The sequence below is a fragment of the Cimex lectularius genome, unplaced genomic scaffold (assembly GCF_000648675.2).
Source record: "Cimex lectularius strain Harlan isolate CLEC.00 unplaced genomic scaffold, Clec_2.1 scaffold39, whole genome shotgun sequence".
Lineage (NCBI taxonomy): Eukaryota > Metazoa > Arthropoda > Insecta > Hemiptera > Cimicidae > Cimex > Cimex lectularius.
The window spans coordinates 31,818-59,669 of record NW_019392653.1 but is presented as its reverse complement, the minus strand read 5'-3'; the positions used below and the strand labels follow the sequence as shown (position 1 = coordinate 59,669).

Sequence of the window (27,852 nt, the reverse complement as noted above, 5' to 3'; positions counted from 1 at the left end):
GCACTCTGTTTTACAATGCGGCACACCATTAACGGTGTAAATTGAGACTGATAAACTATCTGCCAGCCTTGTGCTTTGTACATGAACACAGAGTTAACTTTCGCACTCAGAAGCGCACCTTGAAATAAAAAGTGCCTCAAAACTCGTTTTAAAAAAAATTTAAAAAATTAAAACTGGAAGCACACTTTCTTACAAAAATCCACTTACACTTTCATACATTTACACTCATTAAAGAAGCCAGAAAAGCATTTTTTTATACATTTTTTTTCAACCACATTTTGAGCACCGGACTCTTATCAATTAATTTTTTAATCCTCTTGAGAAATAACATTTATTTATACATATATATACTTTTTGTAATATAATTCTTCACATTTTCTTTTCTTCTTATATATTATTTTAAATATACTGGTAAAATAACAGTGACATCCCAACAATATAATATTTTTACTATTAGCAATAACCTTAATTTTTTATATATTTCATTTTTTTTACATATATAACATAATTTTTGTTTAATTCGTAAAAAAATAAATATAGGAGAATGTGAATTACTAAATAATACTGAAGTTGCGACCCTTTAACAAATGATCATTCATTTGCGTTAATTTTTTTTCAAAATCTGATCATTCGCGTTAAACGATCGCTGAGGCCATTCAACTACAAAGGTCGCGTAATCGCTAAAAAATTACATCACCGAGAAATTATTAGAAAAACTATTCTCGTCATTCTTTTCAAAATTTTAAACACCGTTTAATTTTTAATCAATTATTTATTTATCATTTTAACAAATTAAACGACATTCGACAGCCATGTTCACTTGAAAACTTTCAACACTTTGGAGGGTATTTCATTGGGATCTTATTATTTATTATTTAGGTGTTACCGTTGTGCTTATTAAACTCTTGTTTTTTTAATCCCAAAATATTTCTCTTAAAGACATTTTAAAAAATTTAATCAAAATTTAAATAAAAGGTACACCTCTACCCCAAGTAAAATTCCAACACTCTTGCTCATAAACTAACAATTAAATTTTCCATTATTCCTTGTATAATTATTTTTTAATTTATCTGTTTTATTTAAAAAAAATTAAACTATAATTTATTTAAAAGTGAATTAAAATCATGAGTCTTAAGTGAGCCGTTTGGAGTCTAGGAATATCAGGGCAGAGGATTTTTTTGGAAATTCTATTCCAATAAATTTAATACCTCGCAATAAAAAAATTAAAAAAATTAGGCTTTCTCTTTTATTGTAAAACTTCAGTCCATGCTTGTGAACGGCATCAGAGTGCTTCGGTCGAGATCTCATCAATAAATTTCGAATATTCCTTCTCGGTCATCTCATCCGGCTGCCGCCTCCGACGACGCCGGGTCAGCGGTAGCGCACCTGTTTCTATGCAAAGCACTGCAAACCTAAAAGAAAAAAAATAAATAAATAAACATTCTCTGGACGGTAGAAAGAAAATAACCAACCTGTGATTGCAAGCGAGAGGCTCTTGGCCAAGGAGCTTCCCGTTGTGCAGAGATGAGGCAAGGCCAACCCTATCGACAGAGTCAGACTCCCAGCCATCGCAGTACTCGTCAACAGCCTTCTCTCCCGTAACCAGCGATCCATGCCATATATATTTCTGCGGCCTGATTTTACAAGTCAGTCACGTATAATTTTTTTTTTAATTTCTTTATCATCTTACCATGAAAAATCTGTGAGTATGTTCTTTCCGCTAAAGCTGTAAATTCTAGGTTGCTGGGTAAAATATCCACCATTTCCGTTGAATATATCCTTCCACGAGTTAAACAGAATATCGCCCTAAAGAATAAAAAAAAGTATGTAGTATTTGTAAAAAATTTGAATCAAAAATGTCAAACCTTGATGTTGACGATCGGCAGGTCTTTTTCTGGTGCTCGAATAATACTGTCTAGATTGTGCACTCTAGATGCGAGAAAGGCGCGGAAGGTCCCTCTGAGCCCAGCTCTTCTGGCCTGCCTGTAGCAGGAATAATCTGCACCCCTTTGCCCTTTCATCCCTCCACTATAGGCTTCATTCAAAGCCGCTAATCTTAACTAAAAAAAAGAAAAATACATCAATAAAACCCGACTTTTAACAATTATTTAACATTTACCATCTTTGGCTGCCATTCCTGAAAAAACAAGTAAATATTAGTTTGTTTAAAATTTGAAATGATAAGATTTACTGACTGTAGGGCCATCTTTGGGCTCTGGCACATGGTTGACCAGGTTGGAAGACTCGAATAAGGATTCTATCTTCTCCTCTTCAGGAGTAGTCTGCGGAGGCTCTTCTGTCGTTGTCGACACCAAAGATCCAAGCTGAAAAGAAACAAATTTTTACCAAAACTGAATAAATTTCTAAGTTTTAATAAACCTACTGCAATGTACTGCCAGCCTTTGTTGACCCGCACCAGCAAAGCTTCTTCGTCTTTGATGTAAGCCAGGGTTCCAACAGGGCTCACGACAGATAGCTAAATGAAAAAGTTACGTTAATTTATTATGTTTTGCTTATATTTCGATTGACGTACTTCAGACATTGCAGCCAAGTTGTCAAACGTCACAGCTCCAGGTACGATGAGTGTGCTTTCGGAGGACGGTGATGATTCCTTTCCTTCCTTCCCTGTTTATTTTTATTTTAGATTAATCAAAAATTTTATTTCATATGAAACATCATAAAATACATTAACATGAATGTCTTGAATAATAAAGAAAGTACAAAATTTTCATGAAACTCACTTTTTCATAAATATGGATAACTTGATACAAATTATTAAAACAAGTTGGCAGTTTAAGATATTAATAAAATAATATTTTGGTGTACCTTCTTTTAAGTCTTTGAGTTCTTTGAGCGCTTTAAGTTCTTCTAAGCTGCCTCTGAGTCCTGACCTCGGAATGTATGATGGCTGCCCGTAGACTCTATTCCTTTCTTCTCCAGGCTCGCCCTTCTGCCCTATTCCAGGTGGGCCCTAAATTTTAAAGAAATTAGATATTCGGTATTTTTTGAAATTGTCAGATGGTTTACCGGTGGGCCTGGCGGGCCAGGAGGTCCAGGTACAGGCACATACTGCACCGCATCCTTTCCTGGTTCACCTTTATCACCTTTGACCTAAAAAAAATTATTTTTGAAAATTTGATTTATTTTGACCCGGCAAGAACATTGTTGAAAATTTACCGCTATTGGATCGCCAAAAGGATTTGTCAACTCTCCCGGTTCTCCCTTTTGTCCTTTGGCTCCAAGTGGGGTTTCAGGGCTTGCCTATTGATGTAATGAAGGTATAAATAAATTTAAAAAAAATTTGGAATAAAAATATAAGTACCGGGCCGGGCTGACCAGGAGGACCTGGCCGTCCTCGCCTGCCTTTTTTCCCTCGTTCGCCCTTCTCGCCCATAGATGGTCCCGGTTGCCCTCGCTCACCCTTAAGGCCAATCGGTCCTCTTTCACCCTTTTCTCCAGGCTTTCCCTTTTTAAAAAAAGAAAAAATATATACATATATATGTTTTTTTCGCATGCTGGATTAGCTTTACCTGGAGGCCTTCTCGGCCAGGCAAGCCGGGAGGTCCTTGTGGTCCTTCACCACCCTTTTCTCCTTTTAGTCCTGGTATTCCTTGATCACCTTTCACTCCAGATACTTATTCCCCCATAGAAAATAAACAAATAAATACAATAAAAAAATAAATATGACAAATTCAGTAATATTTATGGTGTACTTTTCTAAACTTAGTTAATTTAAAAGTGGCTAACTTTGGATATGGTATAAATGAAAAAATGATATATAATAATTTAGATTTTTTTTTTTGGCAGGCAGTTTTTTACATTTTTATTTTCTGTTTACTCGGTAAAGGAAATGCTGTCCCAAGGTCCATTATTTTAAAAAATGTCCACTCAGGCGACCTCACCCCATGGGTGATATTTATCTCTGGGATAATGATAAAGTTCATCACTCTTAAATATTTTTCAACTCGTATTCTACGAAACGGCCGACTGTTCCCTCAGGAAAAACCAATGAAAATAAAGTACTACTTACCCTTCAGACGATTTTTGAATATCCCCCTTACGTTTTTATAAATTACCGGCCTTTAGACAAAGCCAAAGACAAAAAAAAAAACTTTCCTCGGACAAATTTTGTTATAATTTTTCATCATTGTACGTGAAAAATCGTTCACCTTTGTTCGGCGTCCCATCACCGTAGTCTAGATAAATCGCCTGGGGTCCCGGAGGTCCTGGTGGTCCCTGTGACCCCGAATCTCCTAAAAAAATAAAAATAAATTAACCCTAAAAGACCACTAATAAATCTTTTCTTGTCTTATTTACATTGATCTTTTACTGCTGTGCAAACATTTGCATTCCAACACTATATAAAATCTATGGCACAGTTTAATTTACTTAGTACACTAAACTTTTTTTTAAATCCAATTCCAAACTGAAGTATCTGTTGCATTTTAGCACCTCTTGTACATGCACTTGTCTTTCCAAATGGGATTTATTATATATATTATTCAGGGTGTTCGGCTACTCTCGTGATAAACTTTGCCAGTAGATTCTACATTCAAAAAGGAACCAAAAAGTCCTAATTAACTATGGTCCGAATTTGAACAGCTTCGGAGTTATTTTACTTTTTCCGATTTTTTAAGATTTCACGACCTTGCTTCAAATAAACAATGATAAGTCGAAAACTAAAACGTTTTGGACAAATCCGTTGATACCATTGAAAAGTACGTTAGAAATCCAATAAGTTGTAGTCAATACTAAACTTGTAAATATTCGTGAAATAAGCGTTTCAGTAGGAAGAACTTTAAAAAAATTTTTTTTTTCAAAATTGAAAAACTTACTACGGCGATTCTAAACTACTATTTCCAAACCTAGAAACCAGCAAATTTCAGAAAACGTACTCTATTTAATATGTTTTTTAGTTGTACAATTGCTTGTTTAATTACTTTTTTCAAAGATGAAGAAATTGATGGAGAAAGGAAAAAACCGTGGCTGACGGATTACTAAGGTGGAAAATTAAAAAAAACAAGAATGAATTTATTAAACGTTTGGGTTCAAAAGTAGGGCAATTGTTTATTTATTTACCACCACGACTGCAACTTAAAGGATTATTTTATTATTATTTCGTATGACAAGAATTTCAAGGTTCAAAACGTTTTCAGTTATCTATGTGATATCTTGTTAACCCTATGGCTAATTTTTCTAATGAAGAATACGCTGATATACATTTTACGTACGGGTTTTGCGGGTTTATTTACATTATTTTAGGCTCTCTCAACACGACAGACAAGAATGACACATCTACACGGGAAACAAACAATTTGAGCCCTGAAGATGATCTCAATTAGGTTCGAAACGTTGGCACGATAAAGAAAATCTTTTTCTAACACCTGCGTCACACCAGACCGCACCTCACGATCTCCAAATAATTATTTTAAATTATTTAAAATTTGGGGGTTATTTAAAATTTCCTTAAGTTTTTTATTATTTATTATTAGTAATCTTTCACCTTACCAATCCTTCAACCATGTTTTTTTCTTTCGTTCATCAATTTTATCATCCTTGAAAAAGTAAATAAAAAAGAAATTACACCACTAAAAAGGATATTAAATGGAGTACTTTTCTGAATTTGCTGGTCTTTAGATTTGGAAATAGTGGTTTAGAATCACAATAGTAAGTTTTCAACTTTGAAAAAAAAAAATTTAAGTTATCGATACTAAAATCCTTATTTCACGAAGGGTTACAAGTTTATTATTGACCACATCTTATTGGAAATTTAACGTAGTTTTCAATGGTATCAACGGATTTGTCTAAAACCTTTTAATTTTGGAGTTACCATTGTTTATTAGAAGCAAGGTCGTGAAATCTTAAAAAATAAGAAAAAGTGAAATAACTCCGAAACTGTTGAGATTCAGACCGTAGTTAATTAGGACTTTTTGGTTCCGTTTCGAATGTAGAATCTACTGGCAAAGTTTACGACAAGAGTATCCGAACACCCTGTATAAGAAAGTCAGTACTGTAAACCTTATATAGGATGGGACCAAAAACGCACCCTTCGGATACAACTCTGAGAACTTTTTGCCAAACCTCTCCCTGCAAGAGCGGTGAGTTAAATAGTATTCAAAGATAATAATATAAACAATTGGCAGGAATCGTTAATGTCCCTCTTTTTTTCTCAATCAATCGATCAATCAACCAACCTACCCATCTCTATATTTATCAATCCATTTATCTATACTTCCAGCTATATTGCACACACACACACACACACACACACACAGAGAGAGAGAGAGAGAGAGAGAGAGAGAGAGAGAGAGAGAAATCGACCAAAACTGGTACATTTTCGTAGGCAAAATCCTTTTAAAATTGTCTTAATTTTTATGATGGTTATGTGAATTCTGGAAGTGCTAATGGACATTTGTGATTATTATATGATTTTTAATCCGTCTGAGTTTGCCATTGACTCGTGTACATCCTTACTCCCCCCCACAATAGAAAATTTATTAATTTGTTAAAATATTGCTTTTATGCTATAATTTCTTTATGTTTCAGCTTCATTTGGTAGCTATCAAACAGTGAAGAACTGTTTTGGAATAAATATGATCTGTTTTATTCTTATCTGAAATTAGCAATAACCGTTTTAAGTTTTTCACTTTTTTGTAGTGTTTAAGGTTTTATTATTATTTCGTGTCAATTTATAAAACTTATTATATATATTAAAAATTATATTTTCCTGATTCGATTTGTATTTTAGTTTTTTGTACTTTGTTAGATATCTCTTGTGGTTTTTTCTCTTAATGCGGTAAAATCTGATAGTGAAAAACGGTTCATTGATAAGGTATTCCGTTGAAAAAAAAAAAAAAAAAAAAAAAGGATGGCGTTTTTTATTTTTCGAAGAACGATCGGAAAGGGGGTTGTTTTCGCCGTCTCGCCTCATCCAAGTTCTGGTTGAAGGAGAGAGATAGGCTCGAGAGGGCCCATTCAGGCAAGAAGCACCCTTCGCAAAGTGGTTTGTAAATGCGCCCAGGGTTGCAAAGCCACCCCCTGTTCCTTCTCGGTTACCGTGCTTGATCCTTGAATATTCGCCAAAAGAGGAAGGATATCGGGACAAATCAGGTATCATTGCGGTCCGACGTTTAAAACTTCAAATTATTTTAATGTTTATAAACTTTTTTTTCTTAAAAATTTAAAAACAAATAGTGATTTTCTTGACCATTATTTAATTAAGCATTTAAAAAACTCCTTGACAAAATATTTTCATGTTAAATGGAAAGGTTATTTATTTAAAATCATAAAGGAAAACCTGACTTTTAAATTCAGATTTTGTAATTAATTAAGTTAATCTGCGACCATCTTGAAAAAAGCCATTCCACATAACCTATCCAAAAGGGTTTGCCAACCATTTTATAACTTATTAATTAATCATTAATTAAGGTTTTTAGTTGAGATAAAAAAGTCAATGGCACGAGCGGGATTCGAACCCACGATCTTCGACTTGATACGCCGCTGCTCTACCACTTGAGCTATCGTGACTTCGATCCACTCGGTCACCAATTTCCCATCTCAACCCCACCTTTTGAATTTTTCCTCCTTTTTGCCATTTTTCAAATGTCGTGTAATCTATTTGATTCTCGGATCGTGCCATTGACTTTTTTATCTCAACTAAAAACCTAGTAAAGATATTAGATATAGAAAAGATATTACTTGGTCAAGCGGACTACGAAACTAGTGAATTTAAAAAGTTAAAATGAAGTATGCCTTCACTAAAGCTCTCCGTGGCCATTTCATTTGTCGCCGAGAATCAAATAGATTACACATTTGAAAATGGCAAAAAGGAGGGAAAATTCAAACGGTGGGGTCGAGTTGGGAAGTTGGTGTCCGAGGGATCGAGGTCACGATAGCTCAAGTGGTTAGAGCAGCGGCTTATCTAGCCGAAGATCGTGGGTTCGAATCCCGCTCTTGACCCTGACTTTTTTATTTCAACTAAAAACCTTAATTAATTGTAAGATATTAATTGGTCAAGCGGACACGAAACTAGTGAAATTAATCATTAAGTTTGACTGTAAAGAGGTAGTGATATGGAATAATCTGAGCGCAACAATAAATTATTAAAATCGCAAAAAGATACTCGAACAACAACAACAATATTGTCTAGAATTGAGTACCCATGGGTTAGGCGAATTTAATCAGGTGCGCGCGGGGCCGGAGAGTTTCGCTCGTCTTCCTTTTACCGTTTCATAGTAAAACTGGGTATATATTTTTATTCCAATTTTTTTTCTTCTTTTATGATCTACTTTGTTCAGTATGCCCTTTGATCTTGCTTTTCGGCGAAGGAATCGATAGGCGAAAGTTGAGCGGGTGTATTTTTCTCCCATTCTCTTCGTCAGAAATGCACGCTTGAAATATTCTTTTTATCTATGATTATTTTTAAAAAAAATGTTATTTCAAACTTATCAGACGATATACAGCGAAATAAATATTCATTGTTCAGAAAAGTTTAGAAAATATTACTGAAGGTTTTAAAGGAATTTTTCTTCCAGCTCTGAAGGATCGAGAAAAGTAACCTTCGTATAAATGATTTTTATAATTAAAACCTTTATTCTATTAATTTTTTATTTTTTGGAAAAATACCTTTTTCGCCTTTATTTCCAGGTCGGCCAGGAAGACCGGGGACGCCTTCGTAACCTTCCCTCCCAGGTTCTCCTTTCTGCCCTTGGGGCCCTTGATCGCCCTGATATCCCTAAAAAAAAGGCAAAAAATATGATCAAATTCTTTCCGGCTATAAAGTAAAAGTTTCATCCTCGGTAAAGCCGGAGCAACAGTTGGCCGAGCTGTCTTAACAAATCGAACCGAGGACTTTATCCTCGCAAGCCCTTCTGAACTGAAATGAACGACTCACCCTTTCGCCCTTGGCGCCCTTCGGCCCGGTTTCCCCTCGGTCGCCCTTGAGCCCTACGACCCTCTTATCCCCCGTCGCTGGGACTTTGATCCCTTCCGGGCCGGAAGACAATTCCTTAAAGAAAAAAAAATCAAAATTCAAAATAATTTTAAATTTTTTTTTAAAAAACTCACATTATAACTAATGTACTCTGAAGATCCAGGTGGCCCGGGTGGTCCTGGTGCTCCTGGGATTCCAGGGGGTCCACTTAAACCTGGGCTTCCTGAGACAAAAAATAAATAAATACAACCGAGAGAATAAAGAGAAAACGCACCTTTTTGTCCTTGAACGCCCTCAAGTCCCCTCGGGCCTGGCTCGCCTTTTTCACCCTTTGTTCCCTGTAATCCTTTTTCCCCCGGAAGGCCTATCAGGTTCTGAAAAATAACAAACCAAAGAATAAATTAATTAAAAAATGAATTAACTCCAACGACTTTAAAATCTACAATGTCTCCTTTCTTAAACGCAGTTTTGATATTTTTAGTTATGAATATGCTACATTTCTGAAGAAACATCACAACTCTATAACTCGAACAAAATAGACTTTTTTAAAATCCTGTCACAGGAAAAAAATTTCCGCATAATTCTGACACTCTGTAACGACCAATTCTCGAACTTAATCCCAATTTAATAATAAATTTTGTTCAGTTAACACTTTGTTGTATTTGGGTTCTGTGCACTTACGCGGAATTCGGCCAAGCCGGCTTTTCCTTTGAACTGGCCTCCAGAGGAGAGATGTGCGGCGACGAGAGACATCATCTCAGTCAGGTTGCAAGAGCAAGCTGCGTTCTGAAATATATTTAACGTTTAGAAAGGAAATAAGAGGGTGAGAGAGAGAGAGATTTTAGGGTCATCCAACATCTTGGTAAATTCAGCCCCGAGCGCGTACGAAATATAACATCGCACATTCACTAAGCATTCACACAAATAAATACATTCACACCTACATACATTCCATTCATTTTATTTAGCAGATGGGGTACTCAAAATTCCTCCATCAACCGGCATACTTTATATACATTCCGCCATCGACCCAACATCAAGGCGCGATCGGGATGCTATTTCACCGTCAGCCCCTCCCCATTCACTGTAATAAATACACTCACTCATACAAAACACAGAAACACAAAACACACATCTTGGCGGCTATATAAAAGCGGAACAGGGGACCCTGAAACTCGCTACCTTGTCCGAGAACCATTCTTAAATCCGGCGGCATACCTACACGCTCTCTATATGGAGCCAGGACATAACACTGTAGTATTATATTCAACATATTTATTTAAAAAAATATTCCTTATGTTTTAGTTTGAATGATATTATGATTTTTATTTGAACTATATGTTTCGGTATTGAGTTAAAGATTTTTGAAGCTTTTATTTTAAATGAATTGATAATTCTTATCCAAAGGTTGAAAAATCCCAAGTTCTCCGTGGGTGAAATATTTTATTTAATTATTCAGGAATCGTGAGATGCGGTCTGGTGTGATGGCTTCACACCTAGCAAATATACCTGGACTATATATATCCCATGAGGTTTTCCATGTTTAGGTGCTGATGATGCCCGAACGAAAGCCCGAAACGCCCAGGTAATTCACAAAATTAAATAAAATGCGATTAGTGACCGTTAATCGATAATTATTCAGAAAACATGAGATGCGGTCTGGTGTGATGTAGGTTTCAGAAAGACATTTTCTTTATCGTGCCAACGTTTCGATCTTTATTGAGATCATCTTCAGGATGTACTTTGATTGAATATAAAAAAATATATTTTCCATTGTATAAATTCACTTTTTTCCACATTCTACAAGTGTTTTTTAAATGTAAACAATGTTTGTAAATCCCGGGCCCTGAAGATGATCTCAATAAAGATCGAAACGTTGGCACGATAAAGAAAATGTTTTTCTGAAACCTACATAACACCAGACCGCATCTCATGTTTTCTGAATAATTATCGTTTAATGGTCACTAATCGCATTTTATTTAATTTTGTGAATTACCTGGGCGTTTCGGGCTTTCGTTCGGGCATCATCAGCACCTAAACATAGAAAACCTCATGGGATATATATATATATATATATATATATAGAGAGAGAGAGAGAGTCCAGGTATATTTGCTAGGTGTGAAGCCCGAACGTCCATGTAATTGTCAAGTTTTCCATGGTTGAAATATTTTAATTAATTTTGTCAATTACATTGGCGTTCGGACTTCCGTTCGGGCATCATCAGAACCTAAATATACCTGGACTATGCCATATATATATATATATATATATATATATATATTCTTATATATACATACCTTGAGGTTTTCCATGTTTAGGTGTTGATGATGCCCGAACGAAAGCCCGAACCATCATTGTAATTGACAAAATTAATTAAAATATTTCAACCATGGAGAACTTGGGATTTTTCAGTTTTTGGCCTTTAGATTATAATTGCTAGGAACCGTGGATTTTCAAGAAAAAGGTATTTGCTAATTGTTTTTTTTTTCTGTGTTTTGGTAGATGAATTAAGTAATTAGCCGGTCTGGCATTATTGGCATTGCATTGAAATTTGAAATTATGAAATATGTAGGAGAAGAAGAGGGAGGGAGGGAGGGAGAGAGAGCGAGAGAGAGAGAGAGAGAGCGAGAGAGAGAGAGAGAGAGAGAGAGAGAGAGAGAGAGAGTGTGAGAATGAAAAATCACAGATAGATTTACGGACGGGACCTTGGATGTCATCAAGTCTCATATAATATTGAGAAGTGACTTTGTCCTTTGAGCCTTGAGCTTTAATCGAAAACAATAATCTCAGTCGATGTTTCTACTGAGGAGGATGGTACGTGGCTTCTTACCATTGAAAAGGGGACATATCGAACCATGCCAACTCTGGAAATGTGCCTGCCTCTGAGCACAATGGGACATATTCACCTCGTCCTTACATCATTTTTATTGATTTAGAAAATAAATTTCCAAATCGATTTATTTTCGAAAAAAATAAAATTCAAAATTGAATATAGACTTGTTTAGATTTTACATTGTTTAAAAAAATAATATTTCGTTCTTTGTTTTTTTCTGTTCATCATCATTAATAAAGACAAATGAATAATAAAATCTAGTTCTTGAATAGTTCAGTTTCCTTTAATTTAGTTTTGTTTTCTGTAATTAATTTCCCGGCTGTTTATCGCTTTTGTAAACAATAGTTAATATCATAATAATGCAGGGATGTAAGGTTCCTCTATTTTTTAATAATTATCATTGTTACATAAGTGTAATTAACATTAAATTGAATTAATATTTCCGAGTACCTCATTAGGGGGAATTTTCCAGGTGCCGATAAATATGAAATGCTTTTGCGCCCGCTTGTACGCTGAGATTAAATTGAAGCAACGTCTGGTCCAAATTAATTTGTTTCTTCTTTGTTCAACGGTACCTAGATGTTCCAGATGCAGTTTGAAGAAGACGGTTGGCAATAATTTCGACCAGGTGTCCTCTAACAATTCACCGAAACAACGCTAATCGACGATGACAGAAATCAGTTAAATTTTTGTATATGACAGCATGGAAAATAAGGTAAATTTATAGCTTCTGAAGTTAATTAATTAGTAGATCGAGATCGATAGCTCAGGTAGAGCAGCGGCGTATCTAGCCGAAGGTCGTGGGTTCGAATCCCTCTCGTACCATTAACTTTTTTCATCTCAACTAAAAACCTTAATTAATTGTAAAGTATTAATTGGTCAAGCGGACCACGGAATTAGTGAAATTAATCATATTTTTATTAATCACTGTTTAAGGTTAAACATATATGGTTCATTTCAATTTTTCTTTCATTTTTTAAATTTTATTCTCGTTATTTTTTTTACTTTACTTTTGTCTGTGGCGTAATGTCATTACGTCATTCAGGATCGTCAATTTCTACGAAGGCTTGTGGTTATGGGACAAAAAACCTGAAAGGTTAAAAGATAAAATTGTTCATTTTGTACTTCTGAGCTATTTGATGTAACCAGTTTTGAAAAATTCCGAAATCTCAGGATAGCGCGATTTTTTCAGGGGAAGTGAGAGTGTTACGGCTGATAAAATTACATAGAATTTGAGAAAAACTCGAGAAAAAAAGAAAAGACAGTGCGAAAGAGCAAAAGAAAGGAAAAAAGCAAGATAAAAAAAGTTTGAGAGGGATGTTTTATGGATGACATTAATTTTTTAAATGTTTTGGAAAAAAAATAACAGAAAAAGTGGAAAGAGAAGAAAACGGAAAGAGAGAAATTTAGAAAAGTGAAAAAAAGAGAATAAAGAAAGAGAGAGATAAAAACCAGAGAGACTTCTTATGAAAGACACTAAAAAATCACAAAGTTTGTGGAATGTAAAGACAGAGAAAGAGAACGGGAAGAGAAAGCAGGAAGAAAGAGGGAGGGAGAGAGAGAGAGAGAGAGAGAGAGAGAGAGAGAGAGAGAGAGAGAGAGAGAATAGCGAAATGGATAAATAAATAGATAAAAAGATAGAGAGTCAGAGAGTAATAGATAGGAAGATATAGAATAGCAAGATGGATAGATAGAGATAGAGAGAACAAGATACAGAAAGAGGTGGTTAAATAAATTGATAAAAAGATATGCCGATAGATCGACACAGAACGATAACGATATAGATGGAGGGAAAAAACACAAAAACAACAACACAAAAACACAAACACAAAAGAAGACAGAAAGCAAAAGAAATAGAAATAGAGAAAAAGGTATAAAAAGAAAGGGGTAAATAAATAGGTAGAAAGATAGAGCAAGCGAGACCGAGAAATAGAGGTAGTGAAAAAGCGTCAGTGCAAGAGTGATTGAGAAGAAAATGATCAAAATGTTTCCAACGTTCCAACGACCACCAGAGAAAACATTAAAGAGGTAACACAGTAAAGAAGAGATAGAAAATAATAAATAAAATGTTATAGTCAGAAAGAAAAATAATGAAAGGTAGGTATGGAGGAAGAGTTATAAAGATAGAAATTGAAAAAAAGAGAGGTAGAGAGAGAGAGAGAGAGAGAGAGAGAGAGAGAGAGAGAGAGAGAGAGATAATAAGCTAGGTAGAAATATATAGATAAATTAAATATGTAAAAATAAATTTAATTATACACAGTTAGATGAATGAAAAGGTAGATAGATAGATGTATAGATACGGGCATAAAGGGATAGAGAAAAGAAAAAGTGATTGAGAATGAGAAGATTTAAGAAAGACGGAAAGTATTTAAGAAAGAAATAGATAGTGGTGAGAAAGGCAAAAGCTAGTGAAAGAGAAAAATAGAAGAGGAGAGATTTAATAGAAAATGAAAAGAGAGAATGTCTGAGAGATACATGGTAAGAGCGGAAGAGAGAGGCAAAGAAAGAAGAAAGAAGTATGGGAGAAGAGAAGAAAGATAAAAAACGAGGGAAAGAGAGAGAGAGCAAGAAAAAGAGAGAGAGAGACAGACAGTCAGAGAGAGAGTGAGATAGATAGATGGATAAATAGATAGAGATAGAGATAGATAGATAGATAGATAGAGAGAGAGAGAGAGAGAGAGAGAGAGAGAGAGAGAGAATGAGAGGGAGAAAAAGTTAATCAAGCTTTTGGGTTAATATGTATAGTTATTGTTAACCAATACATACTTTTAAAAAATTAGTATTTATCGAAGATATAAATAAAACAGTTTCATTAACTTTTGTTTTGTCAAATTTCTCCTTATCTTATATTCAGAAAGAAGAAACCAGATGAAAAATATAATATTTTATTTTAAAAACTCGTCCAATCTTAGAAAGTAGGATTAGGTCTATTTCAAATCTTGTCGGTTAATATTCACAAGAATTCATGTTTTAACTACTCTTAGAAAGTTTTCAAAAGCTTGTTTTTAAAATTCACAACTTTTGGGGGAAAATGGTTGCTCTTTCCGAAGTGGGCAACTCTTTCATTCGCTAAGGGGTGTTTATATTTAATGTGAAAACTCATTTTTCCAGGAGATGGAGAAAGAAAGAAGGTAGATAAAATAATAAAAGGTCCCCGGGGACCGCTCGAGCACTAATCACTCCGGGGATTCTGAATTAAAAGTCAGCCGACGTGGGAGGCATTCAAAAGGCGACCCTCCTGCCGGGAAATGGAACCGAGGAATAAGCGAACACCGGGATTACACGGGAAAAAATTCACCCGGGGAAATATTTTAATTTTCAGACTTCACTTCCTCCCTTACACTTACCCCCGTCGGACCAGGAGATCCCGGTGGGCCGGGGAGAGCATCGCCAGGCGGACCCTGAAAAAAAAAATACATTTCAAAATTTACCAAAACTTGAATTAAATCTGATCAACTTACTCTTGGCCCCCGTTCACCTTTTTCACCCTTCTGCCACCTGCCATCTGAAAACAAGCATTAATTATTAACTCGTATACATAAATATGATGACAAGATTTGCAGTGTAACTGATTAAACAAACGTGGTTCCTTGTAGAAAAATGTTTTTCTATACAATCATTCGTTCAATGAAAGATATTGATAAACTACTGATAAGATTTAAGCCTTCTCTGTTAATCTATTTTAATTTTTTGCTTCGGAATTTCGATTAATTCATTGTACAAGAAAAGACAGTGGTCATAATTTTGATTATTTTTCTGTTCGTACAATATCAGTACTGACAGACTATTGAGATCAATGAAATTTTTGCGAGTACATCTGCTTTGACGTTTTGCCATTATAAATTTTGATTACTAGTTGATACGTGATCAGTAGGTTTAGTTCATTGTTCTTTGTGTCTCTATGTTTATGTTTTTTTGTTACTATTCGTGTACTAGAAATGCTGATGGACTGTTATGATAAGTTAAGTTATCTCTTGTACATCTGGTTCGAAGATTTCCTATGGCACGTGGCAATTTATCTTCTCATCATAAAGTATGTTTAGTTCATTCTTGTAAAAATTAGCATCACCCTTTTTTTCCTTAATTTTTTGGAGATATCGTGAGATGCGGTCTGATGTGACGTGACGTTGTTGTTGTTTGTCAACATTGTTTAAATTATACAAACACATATTAGATGAGAAAAAATGAGTTTATGCAATGACAAAATTTTTAGATGCAATCGAAGTATTTGTACTAACTGAAAGTGTTTGTTTTCTGTATAGATGTGTCACTATTGTGTTTCGCGTTGAGAGTCCAGTGGGATATTGATGTTTTTTGTTTATATACAATTTATATTCAAAAATATTACATACAGAACAAAACAAACATAAACGTAATTTCTTAGGAATGGTTTATATCAACAGAGAAAAACTCAGCATCAATTACAGAACAGATACATATAAACTCAGTCGCAGCTACGCCAATATCTTTAATCAAATACAATACAGATAACATACGTATAACATCACTTTACATTCCACACATCAAATATTTTTCACATAGTCTAATTGTCCAACAATTTAGCTTTCCTTTTCCTATTTATCCCTTTTTATATAATCCTGAAAGGATAATCTGGCCGAACCATTACCAACACATTTTTTCCCTTCGTCGGCTCTTTTCACCTCAAAGAAGCCGACGCCTTATACAAAAATGTATTTTTTCTATACCGACTTCCTTCCCCACCCCTTCAAAATCCAATGTATATAAACACAAAATAGCAAAATCTCACTGGCACTCTCGACACGACACGCAAGGATGGCACAATTACACAGAAGACAAACACTTCGTGTGAGTAGAAATACCTTTATTGAATTTAAAAAATATAATTTGCATTGTATAAATTCACTTTTCCACATCCTAAATGTATTTGTTAAATGTAAGCAATGTTTGTAAATCCTAGGCCTTGAAGATGATCTCAATAAAGATCGAAACGTTGGCACGATAAAGAAAATGTTTTTTTGAAACCTACGTCACGTTTTGTATATTTACTTTTTGATGAGTATATCAGTATGTGGGTGAGGATATGAATCAAAAATTAGAAATGCAGTAGAAAAAGATATACGAAAAATAATTTCACTCATTACTATAATTCCTCAATATTTATAATTCACTATAAAGCAGAAAGAGAAAGGAAATTAAAACCACAGTATTTTTCAGTACAAATAAATAATCTTATTGGGCTCGGTAGAGAAATATAATGTACAAAAACAAAACGTCAAAATTTGTGTACGAGAGATAATGACAATGATAAATAATCAAAATAGTTCATCAGCAACGACTGCTCTAACTAAAAAAAGGAAAGAAACTATCAAGGTAATGTTTACAATAATGAACAAATTACCTTTGATGCTATAAATGTAATTAAGATTACGCAGCATCAAAATGACAAAATAATGTACCAAAAATAATTTCAATTAATAGTTCGTCAGTATTGATACCTCACTATAAAGGGGAAAAAATTAAGACAATAAAACTTTCTAATACGGTGAAGTAATCAAAGATGATCAAGAAGATAAACAAACCAATGAAATATATAAAATAGCTGTGCGAGAGGTAATATCATTGATCACAATTATTCAGAAATCTTGAGGTGCGGTCTGGTGTGATGTAGGTTTCAGAAAAACATTTTCTTTATCGTGCCAACGTTTCGGTCTTTATTGAGATCATCTTCAGGGCTCAAAGTGTTTGTCTTCTGTGTAATTGTGCCATTCTTGCGTGTCGTGTTGAGAGTGCCAATCGTGTTGGAATGTTATACTAAGGCGCTGGAGACAACACTTCCGCAATACACTGATGTCGTGCGGGTTTAGTCTATTTGACAATTCGGCCAACACTAGTTTTAAACCGTGTCAACGTTTCGATCTTTATTGAGATCATCTTAAGGGCCTGGGTTTTGTAAACATTGTTAATATTTTGCAAATACATGTACGATGTGGAAATTTTTTTTCTGAAACCTACATCACACCAGACCGCATCTCACGATTTCTGAATAATTATCGATTAACGGTCACTAATCACCACACACTTGTGGATATCCATACGTTGGATGTTGAAAGGGTGGGGAAGGAAGTACGGATTGAAACCCATTTTTATACGAGAAGTCGGCTTCTTTGAGAACAAAACCGTCGAAAATGGAAAAAATGTGTAATGGTTCGGCCTGATTATCCTTTCAGGATTATAGAGGAGGATAGGAAAGAAAAGCCAAATTGTTGAATAATGAAATCATGTAGAAATGTATGATGTGTGGAATGTAATGGTTGTTCTATATGTTTTGTGTGATATATACCTTTTTTCAGTCAAATTGGTACTTTTTTCTACCAATTTAATACTTTTCCAACCAAATTAGTACTTTTCTCAAGCAATTTCATATCTTTCCCAACCAAATTAGTACCTTTCCCAAGCAAATTAATACTTATTTAAAACGTTTTCGAAAAAAATGTGGAGCATAGCGTCAATCATGACGTGTTGCCGTATGAAACACTTTATTAGCTGGTTTCGTTTGAACTTGTCTCACTTATTTCATTGAGTTCGCCAGCCTCCCTTATCGTTCCCAGACGGATTTCTAGGAAATTCTCCTTCCCCTGTTCTTGATTTCTTTACCCCTAAAATATTCAGTTGTTTGTCACGTCTTATTGTATGCATTGCGTGAGTTTTATATGTATAGAATGAGTGACGGAAGTGACTGAAATGACATAAGTGGTCATAATGATGAATCATCACCTAGTGCCGCAGGCGGTTCATCTTCGTCCGGTATCCAACGTTCAAGACCGGGCATGGGTACGTATGCAGTTACATCAAGGCATCGAAAAGAACTTTTTATAAAATTATTTGAAGAGAGTCATTCAGTCAAAGATGCAGCTCAAAAATCAAATTTAAAAACTCGAACTGGCTACAGTATATACAAAAATTATACGTCTCAAAACTGTAAGTTAGTAATTAAAAAAAGAAGTGGACCCCGGCTGCACAAGTTGACCCCTGACGTTCTAGCCGCTATTGAGAAAATCATTGAAGGAAAGGCGGGCCTATCATTACAAGATATTAAAGAACAGCTTGCATTATGCAACATAAATTTGTCTATTTCTTCAATACACCGAGGGCTAACGTCATTAAAAATAACTTTGAAGCACGCATCCATTGAAATAGATCGCATGAATTCTGAGTCAACGGTACAACAACGAAGGCAGTTTGCAATGGATTTTGAAATATGGGTCCCCCAAAATCGCGCAAAATTAATTTTTATAGATGAATCAGGATTTAATCTATATTTGCGGCGGACACGTGCACGTTCAAGGGTTAACACGAGAGCTGTTGTCACCGTACCAACAGTTCGTGGACGCAACGCGACTTTCGTTCTTGCTATAAATAGTCAGCAGGTAGTACATTATTCTGTAATTAGTAGTGCGAACTGTAACAGTAATTTATTTTGCGATTTCCTACATGATCTTTGCGAGAAACTTAATGCAATGGAGCTGAACAACTCTATTTTGATAATGGATAATGCAGCCATTCACAGAACGCAAGATGTACGCAATGTTGTAGAATCGTTTTCTCACACCATCAAGTACTTGCCTCCATATTCCCCAATGTTAAACCAAACCCAGCTGAATATGCTTTTTCTAAAATAAAGGCATCAGCCAGGAGGGTTTGAGGTTGGACAGCTGCAGAACATGACATTGCAGAAGTAATTAGTTGCCGTGTCAACACCATCAATTCTACAGATTGCTCCAATTTTGTCATCGATGTGATACTGAAATTACCATCAGCGGTTGCTGGATGTCCCCTGCATTGATTTTGAAATAAATGGTTCATTTTGTTAATTTTCCTATTTTCAATAATAAATTTCGTTTCTTGACAGTATGATGTAACAGTAGGTTCAATATCCCCCTTTACCCCACCACAATTGAAAAGTATTAAATTGCTCAGGAAAAGTATTAATTTGCTTGGGAAGGGTACTAAGTTGGTTGGGAAAAGTATTAAATCCCTTGGGAAAAGTACTAATTTAGTTGGAAAAAGTATTAAATTGGTAGAAAAAAGTACCAATTTAACTGAAAAAAGCTATATGTATTTTATTGATAATGAATTTGATTTGTATTAGCGTAGCTGCGAATTAGTTTACATGTGTCTGTTCTGTAATTGATACTGTGTTTAACTCTGTTGATGTAAACCATTTCTAAAAAGTTATGTTTACATTTGTCTTGTTCTGTATGTAATACATTTGGATTGTTGAAATCTAAGTTAAGTTGGTGTTGAAAATGGTGGGTAGCCAGTGCTGTATTTTGTTTGGGTTTTTTGCAATTATAGATATGTTGTTTTACCCTCTTATCCAGATATTGGTATGTAACTCCGATTTAGGTTGCCGAACAATTTAAACAATTGTGTAAATTACATCAGACTTATTTATTACTGGAGTGGGATCTTTAATTTTGGAAACAAAAGTGTGAAATCTTTTATAGTTTTTGAAGGCATGGATATGTATGTTTTTTTGTCTGTATTTGATAGATTTGTAGTATTATTAGTTATAGTAGATGGGGTTAGTGTTGAGTTTACTTGTTGATTATTCAATCATAATAAACATAATCAACGGAATAACGATCTCCAAATAATCATAAAAATCTAATATCGTTTAAGAAACTATTTATTATGTACAATATATATTGCACTGTTGCATGGAGAGGCTCGCCCACACTATATCGCAGATACGCGCGCGCGAGCGCAAAACATTTACAAGCAGAAACACACCAATGAACAGTGGACATAAGTTTTGATGAAGAAATGGAAAAATTTGTTTTTTGGAATAAAGATTTCACGGCACTCCCGATGCTAAACCAACACGACCGGCAAGTCTTGCAAAACTGATGGTCTGTGCACCATGAAATGCTGTGATTTTAAAGTAATCTTACGCGTTATGTACAGAAACACACAGACAAACAAAAATGTAGATGTCATGCAGTCGAAGTATTTGTGCTCACTCAAAAAAGGGATAAAAATTCATTTTTCTATGAGTCGACTTTTTTGAGGTGAAAGGAGCCGACAAAGGTAAAAATTGGTAAAGTTTTGGGGTTAGGCCTCGTTAGCCTTTCAGGATTATTATAGACGAGGATAAATAGGGAAAAGAGAGACAAATTTTTGAAGAATTAGACTATGGAGAAATGTTTGATGAGTTGAATGTAATGATTGTTTTATGTATTTATATATTTTGATGATGATTTATGTACGTTATTGATATTGAATTTGATTAATGATATTAGCCTAGGAGCGACTGAGTTTACACGCGACTGTTCTGTAATTGATGCTGTTTTTACCTCTCTTGACGAAAACCAGTTCTAAAAAGTTACGTTTATGTTTGTTTTATTCTGTATTTAATACTTTTGGATTGTTGAAATCGAAATTGTGTTGGTGTTCAAAATGGTGGGAACCCAGGGTTGTAGAATTTCGTTTGGGGTTTTTGGAATCATATCAGTGTTGGCCAGATAAATAAATACCACACAATTAATTTTTGTTTTGTGTTAAAGCAGTCAGTGCTGATAAACTATTGTGATCTGTTATATCATATCTGGTGAGCATTTTTTGTTATTTTGCTGGCGCACATTCGAATTATATTTACAGCGTTACATACAATTATTTCATTGCTTTAAAATTAACACAATAATTGTGTTTTAATTATTTTTTCGTTTGTACGCTTTCTGTAAAAAAAATCACTACTTTGCTGTAGAAAATTTCAACTTCTTGTCATAATGCCAAGTGAGAATATGACGAAATGATAATTTCTTCGGTGGAATGTACACGACTGTGATCATTATTTTTCTGTTGTATATAAAAGCTATCAGTGCTGATGAACTATTTTAGTGGTTAAATAATCTAGAATTTTACTGCTTTGACGTTTTATTATTGCACATTCTAAGTTCTCCCCAGTGCTCAGTATGATAAATTCGTTGTGCTGAAAGATTTTTGTGTGGGCTTTTTCGTGAACTATCAAAACGGCTGAACTATTGCGATAAGTAAAATTATCTTTGAGAGACATGTTTTGACGTTTCACTATTGCACAATCCAACTTTTACCTGTAGTATCCAGTACGGTTAGTATATTTAGTTACTGTGCTAAAAGGTAGTGGTCCTAATATTTCCATATGTTTATGCTTTATTCTTGAACTACCATTACTGATGAAATATGTCCATCAATGAAATTATATCTTGTATTTTATGTACACAGCCTTCTCTTATTTTCTTTTCAAAGGGTTAAATATGATTATTTCATTGCAATAAAAATTACCTACCTTTTGATCTTTTAATTTTTGTTTACAATACAAGAGTCAGTGCTGTTAAACTATTGTGATCAATAGTGACCGTTAATCGATAATTATTCAGAAATCGTGAGATACGGTCTCGTGAAAAAAAATGTCCACATCCTACATGTATTTGCAAAATATAAACAAGGTTTACAAAACCCAGGCCCTGAAGATGATCTCAATAAAGATCGAAACGTTGACACGGTTTAAAACTAATGTTGGCCGAGTTGTCAAATAGACTAAACCCGCACGACATCAGTGTATTGCGGAAGTGTTGTCTCCAGCGCCTTAGTATAACATTCGAACAGGACTGGCACTCTCGACACGACACGCAAGAATGGCACAATTACACAGAAAACAAACACTTTGAACCCTGAAGATGATCTCAATAAAGACCGAAACGTTGGCACGATAAAGAAAATGTTTTTCTGAAACCTACATCACACCAGACCGCACCTCAAGATTTCTGAATAATTGTGATCAATGATATTACCTCTCGCACAGCTATTTTATATATTTCATTGCTTTGTTTATCATCTTAATCATCTTTGATTACTTCACCGTATTAGAAAATTTGATTGTCTTAATTTTTTCCCCTTTATAGTGAGGTATCAATACTGACGAACTATTAATTGAAATTATTTTTGGTACATTATTTTGTCATTTTGATGCTGCGTAATCTTAATTATATTTATAGCATCGAAGGTAATTTGTACATTCCTGTAAACATTACCTTGATAGTTTCTTTCCTTTTTTTAGTTAAAGCAGTCATTGCTGATGAACTATTTTGATCATTTATCAGTGTCATTATCTCTTGTACACAAATGTTGACGTTTTGTTTTTGTACACTCTATTTCTTTACAGAGCCCAATAAGATTATTTATTTGTACTGAAAAATACTGTGATTTAATTTCCTTTCTCCTTCTGCTTTATAGTGAATTATCAATATTGACGAATTATAGTAATGAGTGAAATTATTTTTCGTATATCTTTATCTACTGCATTTCTAATTTCTGATTCATATCCTCACCCACATACTGATATACTCATCAAAAAGTAAATATACAAAACATCCGAAAGATAAAAACAAAAAACTTTGAATTGCATTATGAAGAAACTGTAAAATGCTTAGGTATGATAATTTGAATAAAATTTTAACTGGAATGAACAAATTTGGAATGCAACTAATAAATAGTACTCTACAATTTATAGGTTAAAAAATTAGTTAGTTTTGCGAATGTTACTTCAAAAAACGTTTAGTTAAATATGGAATAGCCGCAATGTCTGTCTTAAATTGTATACAAATCAAAAGTGGGTGATAATATGTGTGTAAGATATATCCTTAACTTAAAATATGATGATAGAATTTATGACAAATATTCTCAACTCCAGTTTTTAAAAATTAATGATTTAATTTATTACCGTTTAGCATGTATCATCTTCAACTTGTTAAAAATGAAAAACCTACTTGCATATGTAAAAAAATAAAATAAAATGTAGACCTGATGTACATAACATACACACAAGACATAACAGTAACCAATTACAAATTATAAAACATAGAACCACAATAATTAATAATTCGTTTGCAATTAAAAGTTCAAAAGTGTTTTCAAAATTACCAGTTGAAATTCAGAATTGTAAGAAAATAAGAGTATTTAGAAAAAAATAAAAAATTCATTTATATCAAAATATGCGTAAAAATATTAAACTGTAATATTAATGATTATTCGGAGATCGTGAGGTGCGGTTTGGAGTGACGTAGGATTTATAAAAACTTTTCTTTATAATGACAACGTTTCGATCTTTATTGAGATCATCTTCAGGGCCTGGGATTTATAAAAATTGTTTAAATTTTACAAATACATGTAAGATGTGAAAAAAGAATGAATTTATACAATGATAGACAATTTTAGAAACTAGAAATTTAGTATTAATCATTTTCTATTTTTTTCCTCAATTAAGTACAAAGATTGTCATGTTAAGATTATGAAAATTTATTTTTACAACTGTCACTTAAGTTTATAATGTTAAACCCTTACAAATGTCTATTGTTAGTTTTTTCTCCTGATAAAAGTTAGGTTTGTTATTATTTAAAAATGACTTTTTATTTTGAATGTTTTAATCGACTGTAAACAAGTATATAACTCGTAAATGATAATTAATTTTGTTCAACTTTGTTGTGTATAGTAGATTGAGTAGAGTTATAAAATCCTTTTGCTGTAATTTTACTTTAGCTGTAAAAGTGGTCCTAGAGACCAAACCTTGGGTGATTGTTAAATAAAACGATAATCAATCAATAACATAATTAAAAAAATTGCTTTAAAATAACGACAGTTAATTTTCTACAGGTTTTTTTTGAAAAATATCAGCACTGATGAAAAATCGTGGATGAGTAAATTATACCAGGTCTAAAAGTTGAGCATGAAAGTGAATTTTAGATTTTTCCACGAAACGCAGCTTTATCTCAGCTATTAATTAGGTATGCAAGTTTAATAAAGTAATAAATGAGCTTTTGTTGATGATCATCCTTCTTTTGAAGTCAGATCAAATCTGATCTGAACTAAATCAACAATCAACTGTTTTCTTTGACTAAATCAGACCTATTGTCGCTTGTATAAATGTCTATTTAGACAAAAGTTAAATTTACTTCTGTTTTATACTGAACGTGATGGCCATCAAAACTGGAAAACTTCTATGATAGTTCACATTTTGAAAAATTAAACGCATTCTCTTTATTTTCATGTTCTCGTTACCACGTTCCGCAATGGTCGTACAAACTTTTTTCTCCATTTTTTTTTTTGTGTGTAACTCACAGATTTTAAATAAATGTGAATCTTCATACTTGCCCCACCTTCATCATTTCTGTCTTTTTTGTTTGTCAAATAGAGAATGGAGCAAGGAGAATAATTTCCCCAGCTTTATATACGACGCCACTCGAGTGGTAGGATGATTTAGAAAGATAAACTTGCCAACATTACTATCCGCATACCTTGGAAGGAGGCTGTTTCGTGGTGACGTATTCTGAATTATTTAAACCCCACCATGTTCTTGTATAATAAACGTTTTGACAAGGGATTCCGTATTAAAACGTTAACATTTTAATGTAATGTTTGAAAGGATTGTGTTTGGGCATGGAGACGGAATTCTATAGGATTTATTGAATGGCGTTTCTTTTCTTTATTCTTAAAAAGTTGACATTTTCATTTTTTTAATAATAATATTTTTTAAATATTTCTTAGAACAAATTGTCTTCTAACAATGAACTTGTATCCTTTTAGTCTTTGGGGGAATATTTGACAGTAATTTTTAATTTTTTTTCCAGAAAGAAGAAGTCATACACATTTTTTATGTTTTTTTATTCCGTTAAGTAACATACGAAACAGTAATATAATAGTATTAAAAAAAATCAACCGAAAGTCATGAAAAGTACCAAACAACCTGTCTACCTGTCTATTTTGTACTTTTCATGACTTGAAGTTAAAATTTTTTTAATTTCAAATAAAGTTTTTTTTAAATATTGGAAAAGATATTTCTTAGAGGAAATTGTCTTCAAACCATATGCTTGTTTCCTTTTTGTCTATGGGGGAATATTTGACAGTAATCTTTAATGTTTTTCCAGAAAGAAGAAATTTTATACACGTTTTTATGTTTTTTTATTATGTTAAGTAACATATAAAACCGTAATAGAACAGAATATTAAAAAAATTCAACCGAAAGTCATGAAAAGTACAACAAAATCTGTCTTTTTTTGTACTTTTCATGACTGGAAGTTGAAATTTTTTTAAAGATAAAAGTTTTTGTTTTTATTATTGAAAAAGATATTTCTTAGAGGAAATTGTCTTAAAACAATGACCTTGTTTCCTTTTTGACTCTGGGCAGAATATTTGACAGTAATTTTTAATTTTTTTCCAGAAAGAAGAAGTTTTATACACATTTTTTACGTTTTTTTATTACGTGAAGTAACATACGAAACAGTAATATAATAGAATCTTTTAAAAAAATCAACCGAAAGTCATGAAAAGTCATTTACGTTACAGACAAAAGAGTAATATAATAGAATATTAAAACATCAACTTCCAGTCATGAAAAGTACAAAAAAAAATCTGTGAAATTGTATAAAGGTTTTTATGTTTTTTTATTATGTTAAGAAACCTACAAAACCGTAATAGAACAGAATATTGAAAAAGTCAACCGAAAGTCAAGAAATACAAAAAAGACAGATTTTTTTGTACTTTTCATGACTGGAAGTTGAAATTTTTTTTAATAGTTTTAAAGGTTTTTGTAAATATTGAAAAAGATATTTCTTAGAGGAAATTGTCTCACAACAATGACCTTGTTTCTTTTTTGTCTCTGAGGAAATATTAGAAAGTAATCTTTAATGGTTTTCTAGACAAAACAAATTGTATACACATTTTTATGTTTTTTTATTATGTTAAGTAACCTACAAAACCGTAATAGAACAGAATATTAAAAACGTCAACCGAGAGTCATGAAAAGTACAAAAAAGCTGTCTTTTTTTGTACTTTTCATGACTGGAAGTTGAAAATTTTTTTTATAGTTTGAAAGATTTTTTGTAAATATTGAAAAAGCTATTTCTTAGAGGAATTTGTCTCACAACAATGACCTTGTTTCCTTTTTGACTCTGAGGAAATATTTGACAGTAATCTTTAATATTTTTCTAGGAAAAAGAAATTGTATACAAGTTTTTAAGTTTTTTTATTATGTTCAGTAACCTACAAAACCGTAATAGAACAGAATATTAATACAAGTCAACCAAAAGTCATGAAAAGTACAAAAAAACCTGTCGTTTTTTGTACTTTTCATGGCTGGAAGTTGAAATTTTTTTAAATAAAACGTTTTTGTATTAATTTTTGGAAAAAATGATTCTTCGAGGAAATTGTCTTAAAGCAATGACCTTTTCCTTTTTGTCTCTGGGGGAATATTTGACATTAATCTTTAATGTTTTTCCAGAAAGAAGAAGTTTCATACACATTTTTTAAATTTTTCTTTATTACGTTAAATAACACACAAGACAGTAATATAACAGAATATTAAAAAAAATCAACCGAAGGTCATGAAAAGTACAAAAACTCTGTTCGTTATTTTTTTCTTTTACACCACGTTGTGAAATTTCTTGCGACAACCCTCTGTTTTACACGAAGACATGACCAAAAACGGAATATATGAGCAGGCGAACACTCACAACTGTCGGCTCAATTTAGCAAGAATTAAACGGTAGCTTTTATTTGAAACGAAGTCAAGACGAGAGGCTCTTCCTCCAAAAGGCAAAGTTCTGAAATAAAAGTTCAACCTTAAATATAAATACCTTGTGGGTGCGATAATGAGTTGCGGTCCCAAGTCCCTTTCTCCTTGTCGGGGTCGTTCTGAAACAGAAAAACACATACGTTACATTACATGCGAATGAAATTTTAAAAGAGAGATTTTAAAAGTAATTTTGAGAAAGAAGAGAGAATAAATTAAATTTATTTAAAAGAAATATCTGTATTTTAATTACATTGTCTGAAGAACAATTATGCTTTAAAAAATGAACTAGTTTTATGACAAAAAAATTAACCAGAAATTAGAGAAAGTCGGATTAATAAGATTAGAGTTTGTTTTAAAGAAATGGCCGCATTATCCTTGTTTTTGTCCAATTTGAGTTCCCTTTTGTTTAGGCCGAGTACCAATTACGGTGCAGGAGCATTTTCAGAATATATAATCGTAGTTTCTCCCTTTTTTCTAGTGGCGTAGGCCGGTCTTAT

General features: G+C 33.3%; 1 protein-coding gene across 1 annotated transcript; it reads right to left on the bottom strand.

Annotated features, from left to right (window-relative positions):
• Positions 1-339: 339 nt before the first annotated feature.
• Positions 340-27,474, bottom strand: LOC106671168 (collagen alpha-1(XV) chain-like; the record flags this gene model as incomplete). The annotated part of the gene is made up of 22 exons (XM_014402056.2): positions 340-1,412; positions 1,473-1,634; positions 1,691-1,806; positions 1,866-2,060; positions 2,120-2,137; positions 2,196-2,324; positions 2,384-2,476; positions 2,534-2,625; positions 2,827-2,971; positions 3,028-3,111; positions 3,178-3,261; positions 3,323-3,466; positions 3,531-3,634; positions 4,170-4,253; positions 8,626-8,734; positions 8,894-9,007; positions 9,067-9,155; positions 9,207-9,306; positions 9,614-9,718; positions 15,114-15,167; positions 15,228-15,271; positions 27,417-27,474. Coding segments are annotated over 22 exons (2,253 nt in total), but the record flags the coding sequence as incomplete, so codon positions are not given.
• Positions 27,475-27,852: the final 378 nt, after the last annotated feature.